Raw genomic sequence first — 21,889 nt, forward strand, 5'->3', positions numbered from 1 at the left:
TATGAACTTGGTATATCCATAAAACAATCAAACCAAAAAAAAAAAAAAAATCAGTTGGATCTTCTGAATTGCAGTCCAAACTCCTCCTACCCACTAGTTCACCACGCTGCCTCGGTATCCCTTCTTCATAATTAAATTATTATAGATAAAAATAAGCCAACGTGCAGGTGCTCATATATGCCCCCGCACGCGCAGCGCCTAAACCGCCCTCCCCCGCCCCGTCCCTCCCCTCGGTGCGTTTCTATAGTAATTTCCAGCCAATGATCAGTAGGTGTCCGCATCTCCTCGTCCTCACCTCAGCACCAATCAGCCACACACAGCGACAAGCAGCGAGCGGCGGCGGCGGCAGAGCGACTTGGTAGGAAAGCGGACGAGTAGGCAAGCGGAGAGACGCGCACACACACTCCACAAAGCCCGGGATCAGCACGCACTGCGACTCCATCTGAAAAGGGAGAGGAAAAAAAAACACCGTTTTATACTGTGAGAAAAGTCCTTCCCGACAAGAAGATGGCTCTTTTGTTTTGAGCGCCTTTTTGGAGTCTGCGCGGATCTTCTGGGTTTGTTTGCTTTCTCCTGCTTCTTTCTCTTCTACCACATCCACGCCGCTCTCCACGCATCTCACGGCGGTAATGTGCGTGTGCACAGCCGCTGGCTGTTAGCGCCTCTGGAGCTCCTCTCAACGGGAATCTGGTAGGTAGGTGTAACCACCCCACTACTACTATCTTGCTAGTTACTTTTAAACTGCTTTTTTTGCTTGCTTGTGGATTTGTGGCTGTGTTGTGACCCGGACACAAACTTTTTATTATTATTTATTCAATTTTAAAATATATCTTTATTTCATGGTTTTTTTTTTTTATTTTAGAACCTGACGTGTTCATTGGACATTTCTATCTCTAAAGTTTGTTTACAGGCTGGAAATCAATGCCAGCCAGACTTGATTGCCTTTGGGCTTGGCGTGTTCTGCTCCACGGGCGAATTGATTAAGTAATAATCACCCCGAGGAGGGCTGATCATTAGGCGGAGGGAGGGGGGTGTTCTGTTTACTGTGTGGCGGGCAGGTTTTGCACGGCATATAAGCGTGATAGCCTTTATGTGTGGAAAATTGTGTGCTAGATTCTTTTTTATGTATTAAAAAGTAGACATTTTCAATCATTTCAAATCACATCTTTTGTTTACATGGAAACTTCGGTATTTTGTGTCCGTTAACTCTCCGCATGGCAATAGTCGTGTTTTTCGGACGACTGAGGGCATGGAAGTGATTTGAATGGCCTTTTAGTTTCCCGGCAATGGATCAGCTTTGCCAATTAAGAGAGGAGATGCAGAAAGGGGGGCTGGAAAAAAGGTAATGGAAGTAGGGCTAGATGTGTCTAATGGGGCTTTTATCTGTGGAAACCAAATCCAGACAGACTGGGGGTGAGAGATGGAGGAAATGAAGCACACACACACAGACCGGATGACACTAGTTGGTCCATGATCTGGATGCAAATTCCCTGGTGGCTTTTGGTGTGTTATGTCATTAGGGACATATACCAGGTGATCTTTTAGAGGCTGGGCAAAGGAACTTTTGATAAATATCTTAATTAATTTTTTTCTAAAGAGTGTAAGAATCAATTAAGAATTTTCATTTTGTGGCTATGTGTGTTCAAAATAATGGTTTTTCACTCAACGTCCAAGTATGGTGACTGGTAGCCCCAATATAATGACTCTGAGATCAGGTCCTACTAATTGCGTTGGCTTTGTTCGTAGATTTTTATTCAGGCACCAGCACAAAAAAACAACATCAAGAAATTTACATTAACTTAAACAAGCAACGAAATATTTGTGCACATATCATATTCAAGCTAAAATATGTACTGCCTATGCCACGATGTAAAAAACATGACGTGTAATTGCTGTTCCTTTTGTCCTACTTGTAGTACCACACAAGATTGCTCAAGATGCTACGACGTTGGTAAGCAGCCAGAATCGGACAAAGGCCGGAGTTAACTTGCTTAAACGCTGACTAGCCCACCCTCAGCCATGGCTAACCTAAGCAGCGCGCTTTGTATCGAAAATGGACCAAACGCGGACGTGTCGCTCTTACAAAAGGATAATCTTCAGGACGGTGGATTAAGCCAGCTTTTGGATTACAACGCCGAGATGGAAAGGTACCGTTCTTTTGCGAACTTTTACAAAACCAATGGGGCGTTCCCACAGACTGCCAAGATTGCCCGCATCACGACGCCCATTTTCCCAAGTGCCAGGATCGGCATGTCTCCTTGGAACTGCGATAATGCCATGCTTTGGGGGAGGAAATCGGCGGCAATCAACCCTAATAGGACCGGCATGCATAGAAATGAGTCCCAGAGGCCGGGTAAGCCTGGCCCGCCGGAGACGCTGCAAATGGCAAATAATAATTTCCTCTCTACCTTATCCCCCGAACACTGCAGACCTTTAGCAGGAGAATGCATGAACAAGCTGAAATGCGGCGCTGCCGAAGCAGAGATAATGAATCTCCCTGAACGTGTTGGAACTTTTTCAGCTATTCCGGCTTTAGGGGGCATCTCATTACCTCCCGGGGTCATCGTCATGACAGCCCTTCACTCCCCCGCAGCCTCGGCAGCCGTTACAGACAGTGCGTTTCAAATTGCCAATCTGGCAGACTGCCCACAGAATAATTCCTCGGTATCGAGTGGGAACCCGGCAAAGAAGAAGAGGAAAAGGTGCGGGGTTTGCGCACCCTGCAGGCGGCTAATCAACTGCGGCGTCTGCAGCAGTTGTCGGAACCGCAAAACGGGCCACCAGATCTGCAAGTTTAGGAAATGCGAGGAGCTGAAGAAGAAGCCGGGCTCGTCGCTGGAGGTGAGAACCCGGGGCTCGGCGTCCCCGTCTTTTGTTATTATTCCCGTGCACTTCCAAGCGTTAACCTTTTCATGCAGTCACGTTATAAGCCCTTGAAAATTGTTTCCATGCCCACCCATGCCTGAACATCCCCCCGGCTTCTCAAATCTGCCTACCCGCCTAGCCTAATTGGCAGTAATTAGGGGTGTTTGTGCGAAGCGCAAGCTGAGCTTGGCTCAGACACCCCTAATTGCTGCCAGTCAGACTGGGGCTGGAACATATCCGAACAACCCGGCGCTTGGCTCGCCTCCAAACGGGGCTGGGAAATGGTTTTCAGCAGAGAGCTATCCTCTCGGCACCCGGTCATTTTAACCAATTATGGAAACCGTCTCTGGACGGAGAGAATCAATATCCCGCAAAGCTTCGGCCTCTGACCGCCGAGAGATGCCAAAAGCGATGGCAGGACTGCTGATGGCATTTCTCAAAACACCTACCTACTTTAGCCCCTGTGGAGGGGTGAGCACATCAGACCCTATTTATGTCCTGCGAGCGAGCATGTATATTTGCTTGTAAAACTACAGAGCGTATAGCAATGCATGTTTTGTGGTTTCATTTGGTCAGTGGTGAATTTGTTGTCGCTTGGTAAAAACTAATTCATATGCCTAGCAAGTGGATCTCAAAGTTGTTTTTATCAGGTATATTGCTGGGTTCCGATGATAAGATGGTTTTCTTACTCAGAAACGTACATAAACAAAGTTCTGAGATACAGTCTGTGTTTCTAACTTTTGCTAACAAAAAGTCAATCAAGCAAATCAACCGCAGCCAGAAAATCGAGGACCCTAAAGCAAGATGTTCAAGATGTTTTTACAAAAGTAATTGACAGGAATTTTTGATATGGCTTAGTGCTTGGCTAGCACGACATTCCAAGCTAATGCTCACATCCTCAACAATATCCTTTTTGAAAGGGAAGCTTCAAACAAAAACATTCTCTTTACAATAAAATTACATGGGTCCCTCATATTTGTTTGACTGGAGAGGGATGGGTGCCACCAGGCTGTATTTGCCCAAGACACACCACAGGAAATGGTGCCCCGACAACACTAGCTGTTAAGGGAGAACCACAAATTGAGTTGAGAAGCAATGTCCTTTTGGGAGGTGGCCATTTTGAGAGTTGTAGTCGTGAGATGACATCAATGTTGTATTTAAATGTAGTGTAAATGCATTTATATAGCGCTTTTCAAGTCAATGAAGACCTCCCAAAACGCTTTACAATGTGTTTCACACTTTTACACACTAATTAACTAACCGGTAGCAGCGTCAGCCATGCAAGGTAACTACCTGCTATTGGGGGCATTAGGGATTCGGTGTCTTGCCCAGGGACACTTCGACATATAGCACAGAGGAGCCGGGAATCGAACCTGCGACCTGGTGGTCCCAAGACGAGCACTCTACCTCCTGAGCCAATGCCGCCCCAATGTTGTCAAAGCTTTAGTGAATCATTAGGATGTGAACCAACCATGATTATTTTTTAGCTGAGAATTTGCAATAGGGATGTCATCATTCCCTTACACCAACTCTCAAAATGGCCTAAAACCGAAGGCAAAAGCAGGTTCTGTTTCTTAATTCATACCTTACAAAAACACCTAGTGGTGGCCCAAAAATATACTTAGGAAATCCTCCGGGTTGACGTCACTTAATGTTTTTCTTTCCTACAGTACGAACATAATTTTGAAAACAATTGAGATTTTTACGGATGAATTTCTCTCAATTTCTTCAAGCTTATGGACTAAACAATAAGCAACAGCGTAGCCTTTATTTCAGAATTTGGGGTGAACCAACATTTCAAAGGTTGGATTATCTTAATGCTCCAATGATCATCCTCTCAATTTACTGTTCCTCAAAATTGGCTGAAAAAGTAAAAATTATGAAAAACATGTGTTGGGCTATTGCAGAGTCAGAACGTTTCAGGGCAGGGTTACTGTTGAATTTCTCCTTCTTCTTCAGATACAACCCTACTTCATTGTCAAGGAAAACTTTGATCCTGAAATGAAAGTCGTGGTTTCACAATTAATGAATTGTATTTGTTGTTTCAATACATCCTTGTAATTGAAAAACATTAATTTAGTAATTTCAAAGTTTGTGTTGCTTGAACCCTCAATCAAACCCCGAGTTAAATCCAGAGTTAAAGCAGTTTACAGAGTTCAAACAGCTTTAATGTTGTAATTCTGAGGTTTTTTAAACTAACTTTCGCAAACAATTTGTCGCTACGATCGTCAATCACAAATCTTGCCAAGAAAATTACGGGTTTGATTGTGATTCTTCTGAACGAAGCACTTAAACTGTTGCTGTCCTTTTCTCGTTTTTTAGCGTGCTGTCTGTGATGTGTATGCGCTCTACCGACTTGAAAGTTTTGTGGTACGTTTATGTAGAATGATAAAACGTTCTTTTTCTGGGTTACATTCGGGATGGAACATCACATAGGTGCCAATCGGAAGCTTGTGTACAGACAGGTGTCGTAAACAGATGTCCGGGAAGTCGGTGTCACTGTCTTTTCATGTGCAGGTTCACTTGACAAAACAAATCCAAACTTGCATTTAAAAACACCCTTACTACATTTTGCTAATTTTGATTATGGGCTCAGACGTTGGTAATTACACCTGCACACCTTCTGTTTACGGAAATGTGTTCCAGGGTGTAAAGTGGCGGTATGAGTATTTTTTTTTCTTTTTAGGTAGTTAGACATTCTTTTTATGTGTTTTTCCGGTCCCAACGACCTGGTGCAGTTAGATTACCTGAAAATACACTTCCAACATTAAAGCCTTTAGTCTGGAATTGGCCAATAGGCAGCCCAAATGGTATATATAAACTAAGAAATCCAGACTGTTTTGACCCAAGCCACTTCATCAGGCTGATCCTGTGAAATCCTGAGGCGCTCTCTGGCCAGCTGAGAAACCAGCATCTCTTGGTTCAACCCAGGGATCTCCTGTCAGCAGGACATGCCCGAAACACCTCACCAAGGAGGAGGCCAGGAGGTATCTGAAACATATGACCAAGCTACCTCAATTTTTTCCCCTCAACGCGGAAGAGCTGTGGCTCTACTTTGACTCCATATCCTGGACACCCAGACTTATTACCCTATTTCTGAGGGAGATCCTACAAATGCTATGCAGATAATTCATTTCTCGTGTTTGGATTCTTGTTCTTTAGGTCACGACCTGTAGCTTTTGACTATTGATGAGGGTAGAATGGTAAGGGGGACTGGTAAATTGAGAGCTGGGCCTTTCGGCTCAGCTCCTTCATCACCATGATGAATCAAAAGAGTCCGCATTACCCCAGCACTAGTTTTGTCAATATACAGGACAATGGCGACTTAGAATCCCAGGAACACATCAACTAAAATCATTTCAGAAATCCTCCATTTTGGTATGTAGCAGGAGTTCTTCGACAAATTCCTAAACTCGCGCTTTGACAAACCTCTCCTGGAGATTTTTTTCAATTGATCCCGACTCAGGAGGGTGTGCGAAGGGACGTTCATCCCTGCTCCCAGCCCCAATCGTTTTTCCATTTGGACGACGAGACGGATCAAATGCTTTCCGGGGCAGTAAGTCGTTCTTCCCTCGTCTAAAAAAAGCCTCACCCTGTCTTGCCAGAATTATTCACAGCTGGCTGGTTTTCTGCTGCCAAAGTAGACGAGGGAAGCAAACTTCTCCTGTCAACAGTGACAAAGTGTTGAAAAGCCACGCTTTGGCTAAATACCCAAAAACACACAAACCTTCTCGCCTCATATACCTCGTTGCCTTGCGAGCGATGATAAGCGACTGGCAGCCCGTTAGATTTGGCTGTCAGCGTTTCCCACACATGGGAATCGCCCTGAACTAATTATATCTTAAGCAGCAGTTGGAGAAAAAAAATGCAAATCAGAATTTTACTCACACCCCTGAAATCGGAGAGCCAATTTAATCTAATACCCCTTTTAATTTAGCACACTGATGCACGGCCCTCGAGAGATGCCCGTGTCACCGCTGCACTGTTCGGCGGTACGTTGCCGATTTTGCATTTACTGAACCGTGCTGGCAGGATGGATTAGTCAGGCGGAGGAATCTCTTATAACCTATCGTTTCTTGCGGAGGTATACCTCCGATTTGGTGCTATTGTATATCGTCCTTGGTTTATGTGCGGTTGTACATGTGCCAGTATTCATTTGAGTTTATCTCAAATCTTTGTCTAGGTGTAGTCTCTCGTATTAATGGCTTGAATTGTGAAAACGTTCTAGATCTATCTTGAGTTCTGCTTCACTGATTATGGCGAGCAATCGACGGGAATTGGTTTGGGATGCCAAAATAAAGCTTCAGAATATAGAACAGGTGTTTTCTTTGGACCTTTCAGATGTCTCTCCCCTCAGTAGTGACCCTGACCTGGATTTTGGGGTATCAAATCAGTGGTAGTTCTTATTTTAAATCAGTCGATAATGACCAATGACATGATTAACTCATTTACTGCCATTGACAGTTAAACACGTCAAAGATCCGCTTTTACTAAGTTGATTGTAAATAAGCCATGAACAAATTCAGCAACAGTGGGTGCTCCAACTTCACAAACACACATCAATCTGTTCTTTGTATCGATGATGCTTGCAAGCGCTAAACTATGAATTTAAATTACGCTAACTTCAGCATATTTACGAATTTTGTATGAGTCTTCATCAATATATACTTTTCCTTCAAAATGAAAACAGAAACACAACAGATGGCTATCCAACTTGCAGATTCTTGTGTAAGGCTGGACCCATGTGAGGGAATCGGGAAATTAGGCAGGGTTGCTCAAAAAGAGGGACGGTATTGAAATCACGGGCAAAGTACTGACGAACAAGACGTCACAAAACAAATGACATGTCCAAACAAAAACAAACCTGAAAAAGTCCAAACCAATAACAAAAACCGAAACCGGAAATAAAATATACAATAAACAAAGTAACAAACTAACAAGTAGTTTGTGGTAGTACAACTGAACTACTAACAAAATCTCCAAACAAGAAACCAGAAACTAGAGAAAACAAACCTGGTGTGGTAGTGGAAAGTAAAACACAGAGGAAATGAAAATGACCAAAGTAACAGAAACACGGTTAAGTGATATCCAAGCCAACAATTCATTAGTATACCAAGTATACATTTCCCTCACTACTTCCTGTATGTTTCTCCAGTCTAGTTAGGACTTTTTCTTTTTTGTAAAATGTTATATCGAAATAATATTTGAGCACACATAAATGTCAGTTTTTATGATATTTCAATTAAAATGCCCAACAAATTTATTGCTGGAATACTAAATCTGGCGGACCTTGAATCAGGACCCCGCTAGTAGCGTTCACTCATAAAACACGAGCATCCAAAAGAGTGTCAAGTACAGTTAACTGCCCCATAAATCAGTATTCAAATGCAAAGGACATCTTTTGTTTGTGTTTTCTTTTTTCATCCGAACGCGCCTGACCGATGGCGTCAAGGAGTAACGGGCCTCCCCACACCTAGCGACAGTTTTAATTCAACCTTCAGTCGCACTTTGAAGGTTACGCATCGCATGCATAATTTATTTGTTTTTCAAGGTTTTTCGCTCGTGAGTGACGCCGGCAGGCCCTGAATGTGTTCCAGCGGAAATGCAAAAAGCAGGCTATTATTAATTTCCAAATGGAATTTTTGCAGAGAAATTGATTCCGTGGGATGGACGGTTGAATGGATGGATGGGGGGAGGGGTAGATGGAGGGATGTGTGTATGTGTCTAGTATAAACTATGTATACGTGCATGTCTGTAACAAATCTAGAAACACATAAATGTATTCGGGGTCTTGATTTCTCTCTAATCCTTAGTGTGTAAAACAATTCTAATACAGTTTATTTGGACCTTAAGGGCCAGAATCTATTGAACCGGGTCATTTCGCAAGTCGACAAGGCTGTTTCTTTTCTTTTATCTTTTTACATATCAGTTTATCTCAAGGAACAAGTCAATATTGTAAACGTACCTTGGCATTTTAAGGGACATTATGTATTATTTGCCACCTCCTAGTTGCAAATAAAACTTTGTTCATTAAAAACAACAATATTGATTTAAATAATAAGCAAAAATACATAAACTATCATTTAAACATGCATTTTTGAAAAAACTTGCAGGTGGAGAAACCCGCATTTATTTTACATATAGAATAGAATAGAATAGAATATACCTTTATTGTCATTGTTACAAAATGGGTTAACATATTGTGACAACGAAATTGGGCATGGCACTCCAGTTTCACACATTCACAGTGAGGTAAAAAAGCCAACAAGATAAAGGAACAGAGAAGATAAGGTTATAAAACAAGGAGGATAAGGTTATGGTTATAATTTACACAATATTTACACAAGAAATGTCGGCATGTAGGATGTTACATAAAGACTCACCTGAAGGGAGCTGAAATATTGTCAGCCATCTTGAGTCTACGTAGTTTTTATTCTTTCTGGTGCTTTTTAGCATTCGTTTCCTTTTGCACTACACTATACAGCAACATCTTGTGGTCAAATAATGCTCTTTTGAATCTTTCTTTAAGTAATATTAAAAAAACCCTGAATAATATTATATTGTAAAATACTTAATAATGATAAAACTAAAATACCGCAACCCAAATGTTTATAAAGATATATTTTATACATATAATGAGTCATTTGAGTTTATTTACTTTGTATTGTTGTGCTTTATAGCACTCATTTTCGGTTGCCCTACAATGTTGAGCGGCATCTTATGGTTATATAACACACCCTTTAAGGCAGGGTTGTCAAACTCATTTTAACTCGGGGGCCACACAATAGAACAAACATTCTGTCGGGGGGCGGACTGGTAGATTAAACAGAAAGAAAAAGAGATAAAGAAATAAGAGAAAGAGGGAGGGAAAAGGAGAGGGTGGGACAATGAAAGAAAAGAGAGAGAGGGAGAGAGCGTGAAAAACAAAACATAAAAAGTCTTGAGAGAAGGGGGTGAAGAAAGGGAGAGGAAGAAAGAAATCCAAAGAGAAATAGAAAGACAGAAAGAGAGAAAAGAGAAAAGAAAGCGAGAAGGGTATGAAGAGAGAAAGAGAAAAGAGACAAATGGAAAAAAGGAAGTTAGAACAAAAGAGGTTAAAAGACACAGAGAGAAAGAGACAAAGAGCAACAAAGGAAGAGAAAAAGAGAGACACAGAGAGTGAAAAAGACATAGACAGAGTGGGAGAAAAGGGGTGGAAAAGAAAGAAAGAGAGAGAGAGAGAGAAATAGATACTAGTACAGTGTCTTTGTGAGAGGCACCTGGCTTTGGCAACATCAAGTTGACATATTTCAACCTGCAGCATGTTTTTCTCTTGCGCTTCTCTGAGTGTTGTCTCGCGGGCCAGATTCAATCCCTTAGCGGACCTGATCTGGCCGGCGGGCCGCTTGTTTGACACCTGTGCTTTAAGGCATAGCTCTCCCACACAAGACGGTTAAATACGAATTTCGATATATTTTTTGTTGTGGAACGATATAATTTTGTATGATTCGATGCTCCCGCATGTTTTGAACCAGTTTTGTTAAACAAAAGGCAATTTGATTCAGTTTTAAAATTGTGGGATGTGAAATGATTCACTTTGGTTCAACTGAGTGGGATTACGATTTGAGTCAGCATGGTACGGCTAATTTCACCAGAGAAAATGTAATGATTTTGTTGTTGTTGTTGTGTTCTGACATCGATTAGAAGTAGTCATCGCTACAACAATGAATCAATAAAATCTATTATTAAAATCGATTTCTATGAAGTTCAATATCGATTGGTTGTGTCGTACGATTTTTGCGCCACCCAGCACATTATCTAATGCATATAAGAGTGCATAGAATTTTGTTGTGACTTTGTAGTGTAGTCGGCCTGTTGAGAGAACGTGCTTGTAGTACCACTTTGATCCAGCAGAGGGCGACTTGAGACCACGTCCTCTTAATCCTGCGATAAACTTGTTGGAGCACTTTGGTCTGACAGAGGGCACTTCGAGACTTTATTTTGATCCACAAGTTCTTTTTGACCCGACAAAGTACTCACATTCTCCTGTGAACAGGAACATACATATATGCAGGTGTTTAGCATAGATTTCTATGTATTTTAGTTAATTTATAATTTTTTTATTATTTTATGTTAAAGAACAGTGATTCTCAACCGGTCTTGAAACACCATCCCACCCTGATGACCTAAATAAAATTAAAGATTTCTTACATGTATCAAATGAAAGTATTTTGCAGTTTCAAGCAACAATAGAATATATTCCCTTTTTTTTTTTTCAAAATAACAAAATGACCAGCAAAACCAAAACTACCTCAAGTACCGTAATCTTGCATATAGACCTACATTGCATTTAAGTGACCCCCTAAAACTGCTTTCAAATAGCCATACACTAAAAGAAGCTCGTACCCAAAATATTACAAAAAAAACATTTACCTAAATAATGATAATTACTCAATAAAGATCAATATGCTGGTAAAAACAAAGCTAAAAACCTAACATTCTTAAACCATTTACTCTACCTGTTAAAACAGTGCTTCAATGGAACTTGTACAATATTTTTTAAATTTCACACTCTTCTTTCTTTAGCACAAATGTCGTTGTCACTGTTTTTCCCAAGGAAATAGAGTTAAAACCAACAAAATCCCAATAAAATGAGGTGTGGTCCATTTTAAACAAAATTGGGACGGTGCTGGACATGGCTTTATTTCCATCTAATGTGTAATTGAGCCTCAGTTGTTTTCTTCTCATTATCATTTTTTTTTGCTAGGGCAAAGGCCGACAACCTACTGTAAAAAGGTCAGTGACCCATTTTTGGGTCCTGACCCACCAGTTGAGATATCTTCTTAAAGAATATTCTTTTGTTTTGTACACTATTTTATTCACTATTCATCCAAAACTTTTATATTTAAATAAATAAGTGGAAATTCAATTTGTTTTTAAAAATCTGATTCAGCAATTATTACAATAATCGTTGCACCCTAATGACAAGCTGAAGGAAAAAAAAATCTTCATTAGCTGGAGGATTTTGCAGTTTGAAACAGAGATAGTAGAATATATTCCCTTTTTTTTACCGTATTTACTCTCATACAAGCCAAAACTGGTTCTAAATAGCCACATGCTAAAAGAAAATTTAGAATATTAATAAAGCATGTACCTAAATATCGATAATTATTGAATCATGTAGATATTAAAGATCAATATACTGGTAAAAAGGTTAAAAACATAACATTTTTAAACCATGTGCTATACCTTAGAACAGTGCTTCAATGGCGCTTTTACACTACTTTCTTATCGACTCCATCATCGTCACTTTTTTCCACTTTTCCTTCCCCTAATCATTAACATATTTGTGACTCATTATTATGGGCAGAAAAGGGAAATAAAACCAACAAAATGAGATGTGGTCCCTCTCAAACACGCCAATTGATTGAACAGGAAGAAGAGATCAAGTAGGGCATTATCGCCATTTACAGTTAAGGAGTGTAATTAACCCTCAATTTTTTTCCCCTTAGCATTATTTTTCCCATGCAAAAGCCTACGCCCTTCTTAAATAACAGGTCCGCGACCCACTTTTGGGTCAGAACCCACTCGTTGAAAAACACTGCTCTAAGATATATTACCACTAAAAAATGTGTTCCTATATTCATATATAAAACGGGTAAACAACACAATTTTTGGCCTGTTTTTAGTCCAATGTTCAGTGCAGGGAGAACAAAGCACAAACCTTCGGTTCTCCCTTTTCTTTTTAAAATGAGCGAAATGTCAAAGGCCGACAGCGCCGAATCATGCGGATGCAGAATGCACAGACGCCAAACGCACCCTACCCCCACTACCTCGCCTCCCTGTTCCTTTGTGTCATTTTGATAGGACGACGTGAAACGAGTGCCACGTGAAGGTGGCACGACTGCACGGGAGTCTTTTTGCTTATTGTAGCAAAAAAAAAGAGAAGATGGGGAAAAAAATGATAGAAAAAGGTGAAATCTTGAGGAATATAACTGAGCCTCTTAATGAGAACGAGGGTAGCGACGGCGGCGGGGCCAGGTCTAATTTGTTGTAGGTGTGCTCGGAATAGATAAAGACCAATCTGTAGAATTTGCACCCGCCCCCCTTCGTCGTCTCCCTCCTTTGCCTGAACCTTTACCTCCCTCTTTGACCGATAACACCGAGTGCTCCCAGCCAATCTCCATCGGCAAAGGCGAAAAATGCACATGGAAAAAAAGCCTGAGGAAATGACGGCCTTAAGATTTTCATACTTAGCGGGTTTATTTAAGCTTTAAAACTGCAGATTAATTTGGACCGAGCGAGACGAGGTGAGGGCAGTGAGACCTGGGTTGGGGGATGGGATCGGAGGGGAGGCGGCTGTGAGCATCTCAACCTAAAGGGCAACCTTAAGCCCCTGTCAAGACAATAGGATTTGGCTGTCGGAGCCACCGTGCATTAATTAAACGCGTGGGGCCCTTCCTAGCCGATGTTATGCCGGGTTCCATAGATGGCGGGAAAGCCGTTGCATTTAACTCGATGGCATAGCGTATAAATACATTTTCAGAAACATTGTCCCTGCATGCCAAAACGTAAAAATATGTTTTATAAAAACAAAAAGATCTAAAGGGTTTGTCACAACTAAACAGTAAGTTTAAAGCCTCTGGGAATGATTTAAGTAGGAAACATCACCGTTAGATGGCAGGAGTGGCTTCGATCAGATATTTGTCCACACATCGAGGTAGCCTAATTTTCTTGTGTTGCTTCCTGTATCCAGAGATCGAAGTCTGTAGGTGGCTCCATATGGCGTGTAGGTAGTTAAGGATTGTGTGAGAGAGGAGAATATTGGATAAGTACAGTTTTTTTCTTTTTAAAACGATGACAATGTCCCTTTCTTGTTGCCGGGGCAGAAAGGGATGACGTTTCGCAGGAACGCGGTCGCCTTGGTGACAGAAAACATGTGATCACATCATCGGAAACATCAGGCTCTGAAAAGCTCTAGCAATGTTCCTGGATTATTCATGCATATGTTCATTGCTCTTGCAAAAAAAGCTGTTTTTCTCAGATGATTTTTGGGAATTTTCGCCGTTTTCAACTGTTGTTTACATTAATTTAAGATCCGGGCTAAAGCCTTCTTTTGATATGTTCTATGCATGTATAGCTACAGGACTACATTTTCTGTAGACCTTGAAAAATGAGTCAGAATGGCAAAAATTGGCTGGCTCTTCCATTTTCGAGAGAAACGTCTGGCGAACAACGTCCCGTGGTCCTCCCCACAACTATGCAAATGGTTTATACAGGTGCTTAAAATCCTTGAAAATGCTTCTGTTAAGGTTGCGTTTTCAAGAATTGTCAAGTGCTTGAAATCCGGGTGCAGTGCTTGTAAATGCTTGACACGACAGTTGCCACATTCACAACTCTGCTTAAAAATGACTCTGCTCTCTGGTGGCTTTGCTTTGCCATTTTTTCCCTCGTGATTAAGAGATGGCATTAGTTTGTATGGCATTGTCCTGTGAAGCGTCATTGCCCCCTACGGGTCGCGCCAAAAAGGGCAGGTGCATTCTTCACCTAAACAGGGCACTCTCAAATGTGTATTAGTGCAAGGGTGAGTTCAGTTATGAACATTTATTATGGGCCATGCAAAAAATGAATTTAGAATTTACAAGTGGTAAATTGTATTGGGAAGAACTTCCTGCAATTAAAAATGTAAACTACACATTACTTTTTAATTTTTACCCAACACTTATATGCGGAGAGATTTGTTTCACAAACAAATGTACTTGCGTTTTACCTTGGATCTAAAAATCATGATTTCATAAATGCACCTCTCATATGTAACTCACATATATTGGTCTTTCTGCAAAATACATGATTCACACGGGATTTTTTTCTTTTAATGTTACTGGAGAAGTTCAAAAATTGGCTTTGAAAGTCCTTAAAAGTGCTACAACATAGCCATGAAAATGTTGCAAAATATTCCACGCGCCGTTTTTCACGATGTTGACCCATCAGGCTGGTTTGCTGTAGAGCTGTGACATCATCGAAGGAACGAAACACTTTTAAAATGGCAATACCCATTAACACAACATGTGAAGCCAGCTCCAAAACAGACAGCGATTGTAATAAACAGCGTTTGCATACTGCTCCTTTCTGCTTGTAGGTAGTCGAGTGTGGCTTATTGTTTGTGTTATTTGCCACGTGTGTGGTGTTTTTCTCTAATTTTGTGCGGCTACTTCGCCGTTAGCATCAGGGTTGCCAAGGGCCAGTTAGCACCTTTTTGGCTGCTCGCCCTTTGTTGCACTATTACTGCACCCACCTGCGACACAAACACCTAGGCCATTGAACGAATCAAATCGGCACCCTTTAATTGCTCAGTATGCTAAAAAAAAGCGATTCACTCACGATTCTCTAAAATGACCTAACCTAACCTATAACCTATATTTTGTGAAAGGATGCATTTCAAGCTTTCACTGTCCTTTTTTTTAAATTTCTGATACGCCCAATATTAAAAACAATGCTTTCTATAAACACGAGGGCACTTTGCTTGCAAAATAACATTTTATTGCAAGAACACTGAACTTTTGTATAAATGATGCATAAAACGTCAACCCCCACTGCCCTGGTGATGACAGACGGATTTTGTCATCTTAATAAAAAGTAAAAAGCTCTAAGCGTCTGTACTTATTTATATGTTTGCTTCTTTGACCACATTGCTTCACTACATTACCTCATATGCGTTCCCTTCTTAAAGTTTCCTTATTTTCCTCATGTTGAGGTTTTTCCTTGCCCTCATGTAGGTTTTAGATCAGGGGTTGGTGTAATAATTGTCTGTAGTTTGCAATAATACGTGGTCTGTGCAGCCCTTTGAGACTCCTTGTGATTAAGGTTTGACTTGACTTATATTTGCCATATGGAGCCGCCTACACACTTCACTCTCTGGATACAGGAAGCAAGAGTAGGAATCGTGGGCTCCCTTAATGTGTGGACAAACATCTGATCAAAGCCATTCCTACCATCTAATGGTGTTTTATTATAGTAAAATCATACTCAGAGGCTTGATACTTACAGATGAGTTGCACCAAACACTTTATAATCGTGTTTCTGAAAATGTATATATACGTTATGACACAGAATGAGTTAAGTATTCATCCCTCATTTTTTCATCAGCACTGCCAATTAGGGACGAAACCTAATCGAAGGCGTCCGGATGATGCCCCTCGCATTACAAGGCCCGTCGCCCCGCTCTGCCCTTGTGTGATTTAACATCCCTGCTTCAGTGGTGACACCGAACTCATTGTCATTGTCTTCATGAGGAGGGGGAGAGATTTTGGAAGGGGGTGCGCAGAGGACGGACAAGCGTGAAAAGAGCAGGTGCGGCGAGGACGTTAATGTGTGGCGCTTTTAAATTTTAAACAGACGGCGGTAAATTATTGATGCCGACTCCGGCGGAGAAGTTAAAAGGTATCTCGTCATTACCGATGGGCGCGCGAGGGAGGGGGTAGAGAAGGCCCCGGGTGAGCGCGCTGCAACGCCTCTCTGAACAAAGTGGTTTAATTCTCCAGAATCCGCACATTCATTCAGGGATTTCATCAGAAATTTGGAAATGGGAGACGCTGCGTTTGACTAGAGACCGCCAATGAAAATCCTTCAGTGCCAATAGCAAAATTCGAATGGTTGTTAGTAATATCCCTAAACACTTGAATGTCATTTAAAATTAACTCGTGAGCACTTACAGATGAAGTCAGTTGAGAAAAATGCCATGGAAGCGATTACGTGGTTACTTGCGCAGTGCACATGTGGCGAAAGTTTTCCTTAATTTTCACCGGCAACTGCAGTTATTTCTCTTTACTAACTTCGGATCCATAAAATCAAATAGAAACAATTAGAGCACCGGCGCTCATGCTAGTGTCTGACCAACACTGCAAAATTTGGAAGGTTTCACACCACTAAAATGTCATAAAGAATAATCCAAAGAAATATTTTCAAGTCAAGTCATGTTTAATTTTATAGCCCTTAATCACAAAGGGCTGCACAGGCCACAGATTATTTCAGACCACAGACTATTATTACACCATCCCCTGATCTAAAACCTAATGAGGGCAAGGAAAAACTCAAAAACCTCAACTTGAGGAAAATTAAGAAACCTTGAGGTAAACATGAGGTAATCCCCCTTCCAGGATGACCAGGCTGCAAAGGATGTTGCAATAACAAATCATACTCAAATATTGTCAACAGGAAATATAGGTCACTCATAAAGTATAGAATGAATATAAGTGTTTTTTAAGCCTAGATTTATACAGTTCCACTGAGGTTGCAAATAGAATCTCAGTGGGCAGAGCATTCCACAACACCGAGGCCTGAATGGAGAACGCTCTCCAACCTGTGGTTCTCTTCTTGGCTCTTGGGATCACTAGTAGACCAGCATTTTCAGAACGAAGGCTCCGGATCATAACATAGGGGGAAATGAATCTCATCTCATCTCATTAGCTGCACCGCTTATCCTCAGTAGGGTCGCGGGGGTGCTGGAGCCGATCCCAGCAATCATCAGGCAGTGGGCAGGGGACACGCTGAACTGGTTGCCAGCCAATCTTAGGGCACACGGGGACAGACAACTCACTCGCACATTCACACCTAGGGACAATTTGGACCGGCCAATCCACCTGAAATTGCATGTCTTTGGAATGTGGGAGTAAACCGGAGTGCCCGGAGGAAACCCACGCAAGCACGGGGAGGACATACAAACTCCGCACAGGAAGTCCGGTAGGTGGATTTGAACCCACACAGGAGATTCCCAAGACCTTAGAACTGTACCACTGCGCCGCCGTGCTGCTAGGGGGAAATTAAATCTGAAAACTTTTAGGGAGCAAGTTCATGCATGATTTTGTATACTACCAACAGAACCTTAAAATCATATCTAACAAGCTAACAGGGAGCCAATGCAGGTTAGCTAAAATCGGGAAAATGTGATCAAACTTTTTTTAGTTAAAAGCCCCTTCTCATTATGCTGTTTTTCGTGTCAGGCTTTTCTTATATTACTTTTTGTCCACAATTTTTAAACTAGATTTATTGCACAGTGCTAAAACAACTTATCAAAAAATGATAAATATTATAAAGTAAACTAAAAATACTCATGCCTCTTTAACTTTTTGATTAGGCTTTATTAGTATTTATTTTTTTCTTATATATTTAGAAGAATAGTTTAGCTGGAGGGTGCAAAAATCTAATAGAAAAATTAATTTATTGTAAATAATGTATAAATGTATATATTTTTTTGTGTATTGCAACTGGATTAACCTATATTTTATGTTGGCAATATCTGTCTATTATTTGTTATTGTATTGCATCCATTGCAGCCTGGTCATCGTGGAAGGGGGATTACCTCATGTGCAGTCTCTTCTCAAGGTTTCTTCATTTTCCTCATGTTGAGGTTTTTGAGTTTTTCCTTGCCCGCATGTAGGTTTTAGATCAGGTGATGGTGTCATAATAGTCTGTGGTTTGCAATAATCTGTGGTCTGTGCAGCCTTTTGAGACTCTGTGATTAAGGGCGTCACAAATAAATAAACATGACATGACATGAAATGTGTGCAACAAAGCACAAGAAGACTACTGCACTTTAATATGTATCCGTGCATAAAAGAGCGCCCTGCGACTGGCTGGCAACCAGTTCAGGGTGTCCCTTGCCCACTGCTGAAAGATAGCTGGGATGGGCTCCACCCTGCAACACTAATGAGGATAAGCGTTGTGGGAAATTGATGGCTTGATGAATGTTAAAGAGCTTGCATAGTTTTCTTTTTAAAGACTTTTGTTTTTCTGTCCCTGTCTTTTGCAACAGTATTGACGCACAGGAGAAGTCAAGAGACTGCTTAACCTGAATGCAGGACAAAATGCAGTATGCAAATCAGGAAAGGAGAGTAGACGTGATCGAGGACAAAAAAAGGTCGAAAGCCGGGACGGGAGAGTAGACGTGGTCAGGATAAAAAACGGGTCAAAGGCGGAGGACAGACAGGAGCTAAAACAGGTTGGAGTCAGGGTCGAAAAATAGGCTCGCCTAGTGTAAACTGAGGTTCGCAGACGGACTGACAACAGGTGACAGATAGGAGTGGGTTTGAATAGGGACAGAGAGCCAATCAGAGTCCGAGGCAGTTGGCGCCAAAGGAGCAGGAACAGGTGAAGCATATCGGTAATCATGACAATAGTGTGATAATGAGATAAGCTCTAATTCCTTTTCTCATGTCATCTGTACCCCTAGTGCTGTACTGGCAATGTGTTGGCACCCTTACTGCCTCGACCAAGGTTCAAATCCAGTTTATTGCAATTTGAGCCATCCCATGATTAAAAAATGAACAACCATTGCTCAAATATACTGGCCAGTAACGCACGACTATGAAATATGTTTGCATTTACAATCTTATCTACTGTATTCTGCTGTGTGTAAGGCACACCGGGTTATAAGGTCGTAGTTATAGGCCACATTTTCAAAATTCTGCACAGTTTGGGTTTTTATATAGTCCGGAAAATACGGTAATTTACTTTCTCAAATCAAAACAAAAACCTTGCACATTGTGTTTCTAATTAGAAATGAACCCATTCTAGCGCCGGCTGGTTCAAAGAACAGCGCCGCAAACGCAGGAAACGCCGTTCGCCACCGCTCACAGAGGTGAAAGTGAATTCTGTGAGTGACAGCCGGAGACGGCGATATAAATCGGCCAATGCGGGCTCTCTCTTTTTTTTTTCTTCTCCGCGTCTCCATTTCTGCAAGTCAAATCCTCGCACGCCGCCACCTCCTCTATTGTGGCTCCGCTCGCACATTATGAATATTTCATGGCAAGCATCTGACACCATGCCCAGGAAAGATATTTCAAGCTTTTTTTTTGTCCCTCTCCTCCCCCCGTTTTTCTTGCCACCCCCCCTGACAGAAAGCCCGAGGTTAGAGAGCGTCACTGAGGTGTGAAGTGGGGTTGTGGCCCCCAGGCAATGGGTAGGATTTACGAGGGTTGATCATCAGGTGGATTTTTCCCTTCTTCTTCCCCCCCTTTTGTCTCCTGCCGCTGATGAACTATTTGAGAGGTTCACAGTTTGTTGTCGGTGTCAAAAGATGTTTGCCTGGGCGGTGTACCATTTCACTGCAACTGAGAATTGACACCCCTTCCCTACACACACACACACACACACACACACACACCTCCATTCAAATGATTCAGCAATAAACTGTGCCTCCTCGGTTAAAAACTAAATGATTGTCTCAAACTTAGCACTGGTGGTCAATGTTTGGTTTTAGCACAAATAAGTTCACATAGTCATTTCATAGTCATAGTCTTCCTAGAAATATATGTTGTACGGGCAATTAGATATTAAAAAAATCCACCTCATGCAGCGGGCCTTTTTGGGTGAAATTTTTTTGCATAGGGGTCGGGGGGCTCGGAGAAAAATAAAGGCTATAAAATGTTCACTTTTTCTCAGCTCGAACTAAGTATCGTAAGTGACAAAAGTAGTTAAATACGTTCACCTATGATTAAAATACTTTACAGTAATTTCTTGTTGTTTGGCTACTTTGCGGATTTTCATCGTGCATTGAGTTCTGCATTCCGATTGGCTGAACAGAGGAAGATGCTTTCTATCGCCAGCAAACGTGGACTTCTCGACCGGCTAAACTTTGGCGCTCCGTAGTGATTCCCTGGCGCTTATTAAAAAATGTTTGATAATGGAAAGTAAATGGTTTCTGTTGGACAGAACAGGAAGGTACATGCAGTTTCCTGTAACGTCCACATGATAGCGGCAAGGTTACATGTAAAGAACGTTAGTCAAGTCATGTTTATTTGTATAACCCTTAATCACAAAGAGTCGATGCGCTGCACAGACCACAGATTATTGCAAAACCACACCAGACTATTATGACCATCCCCTGATCTAAAACCTGCATGAGGGCAAATAATACACAGATATAATCAACATAAAATATATATAAAATATGATATATATATAAATCCTGAAAAGAAGGGGGCCAAGTACTAAACCCTGCGGAACACCACATGTAACACTAAAGGGCTCAGATGTCATTTCACCATATTTAACACAGTGCGTCCTATCTGAGAGGTAGGGTCTGAACAAATACTTGAGCTTGTAGTATAGGTTTGTTATTGAGTAATACATAAATGATTAAATTAAGAATGATAAATGTTTCTATTTCACGGGTTTCGACTTTTGCGGAACGTTTTTGGAACGCAATCCCCTCAAAAAACGAGTGATTACTGTATTGACTACATAAACAATGAACACAATACCAACATAAAATTTACTAAGTATTTATTTAAAGTTTGATTTATCGTCAGATACACCAAAGTGTCTTTTTCCATGGTGCTTTTCTGCGTTTATATGTATATATATCTTTCAAGTTTTTGTTTTTTTCCATTCTTCATTAACTGATTCTCATATTTTAAAAAAAATCGTTTTTATGATAATTCAAGTATTTTTGCTAATTTTTCATCTTTTACAACGTTTTTTTACCAATGAGTGGCACTAAACGGTACACACTGTCCCCTTCAGGATTGAAAAGTGCAAACATGAATTTTTAAATGGCAAAGCAGCAAGGGCCTGTTAACATATTTATTTCATAATGTATTTATTTAATTGTTCCTCTTTTTAAGGGTTATTTTATTTAATTGCGATTAATTTGGATTTTTTTTCGAATACCATTGAAGTGGCTTCAAGTTTTGTGTTTTTTTCTCTCTTTTTCTTACCCTCTACAGTTACGCCGGAGTGATTAACTTCTTACATTTGTGTCATCGTTAATGTTAACGATGCCATCATAAAAGTTAAGGTTGTTATAGTGTCGTAATAAGGCTAGGGCCGGAATTGGATTCTTAAGGAATCATAACATTGAGTTGTTGTATCATTGTTGATTTTTGTTTTGTTTTGTGAAGTAAAGGTTAATGTTAAAGTTTCCACTTTTTGATCTTGGCTGTAACGTCTGACTTAAAGCAGAACTGCAACCCGTAAATGGGTATCATTAATTTTTTGGCCTGGAATTTGAGTATCCTAACTGATTGATAGTCCGCTGTTGGAAAAA

At 41.0% G+C, this 21,889-nt stretch overlaps 1 protein-coding gene across 2 annotated transcripts in view; it reads left to right on the forward strand.

The window, feature by feature from the left end:
* Positions 1 to 279: 279 nt before the first annotated feature.
* cxxc4 (CXXC finger 4) overlaps positions 280 to 21,889 on the forward strand; it is a 68,937-nt gene continuing 47,327 nt past the window's right edge. The window contains exons 1-2 of one of the 2 annotated variants that reach the window (XM_088343079.1): positions 280 to 694; positions 1,917 to 2,841. In XM_088343079.1, the coding sequence (XP_088199205.1) occupies positions 2,020 to 2,841 (822 nt within the window). In that variant the 5' untranslated portion in view covers positions 280 to 694; positions 1,917 to 2,019. The remainder of the gene's footprint in view (positions 695 to 1,916; positions 2,842 to 21,889) is intronic. The other variant, XM_088343078.1, reaches the window with a different exon arrangement.

This window comes from Urocampus carinirostris, chromosome 8, assembly GCF_059441175.1.
Source record: "Urocampus carinirostris isolate Australia breed hairy pipefish chromosome 8, RoL_Ucar_1.0, whole genome shotgun sequence".
In the NCBI taxonomy this organism is placed as follows: Eukaryota; Metazoa; Chordata; class Actinopteri; order Syngnathiformes; family Syngnathidae; genus Urocampus; species Urocampus carinirostris.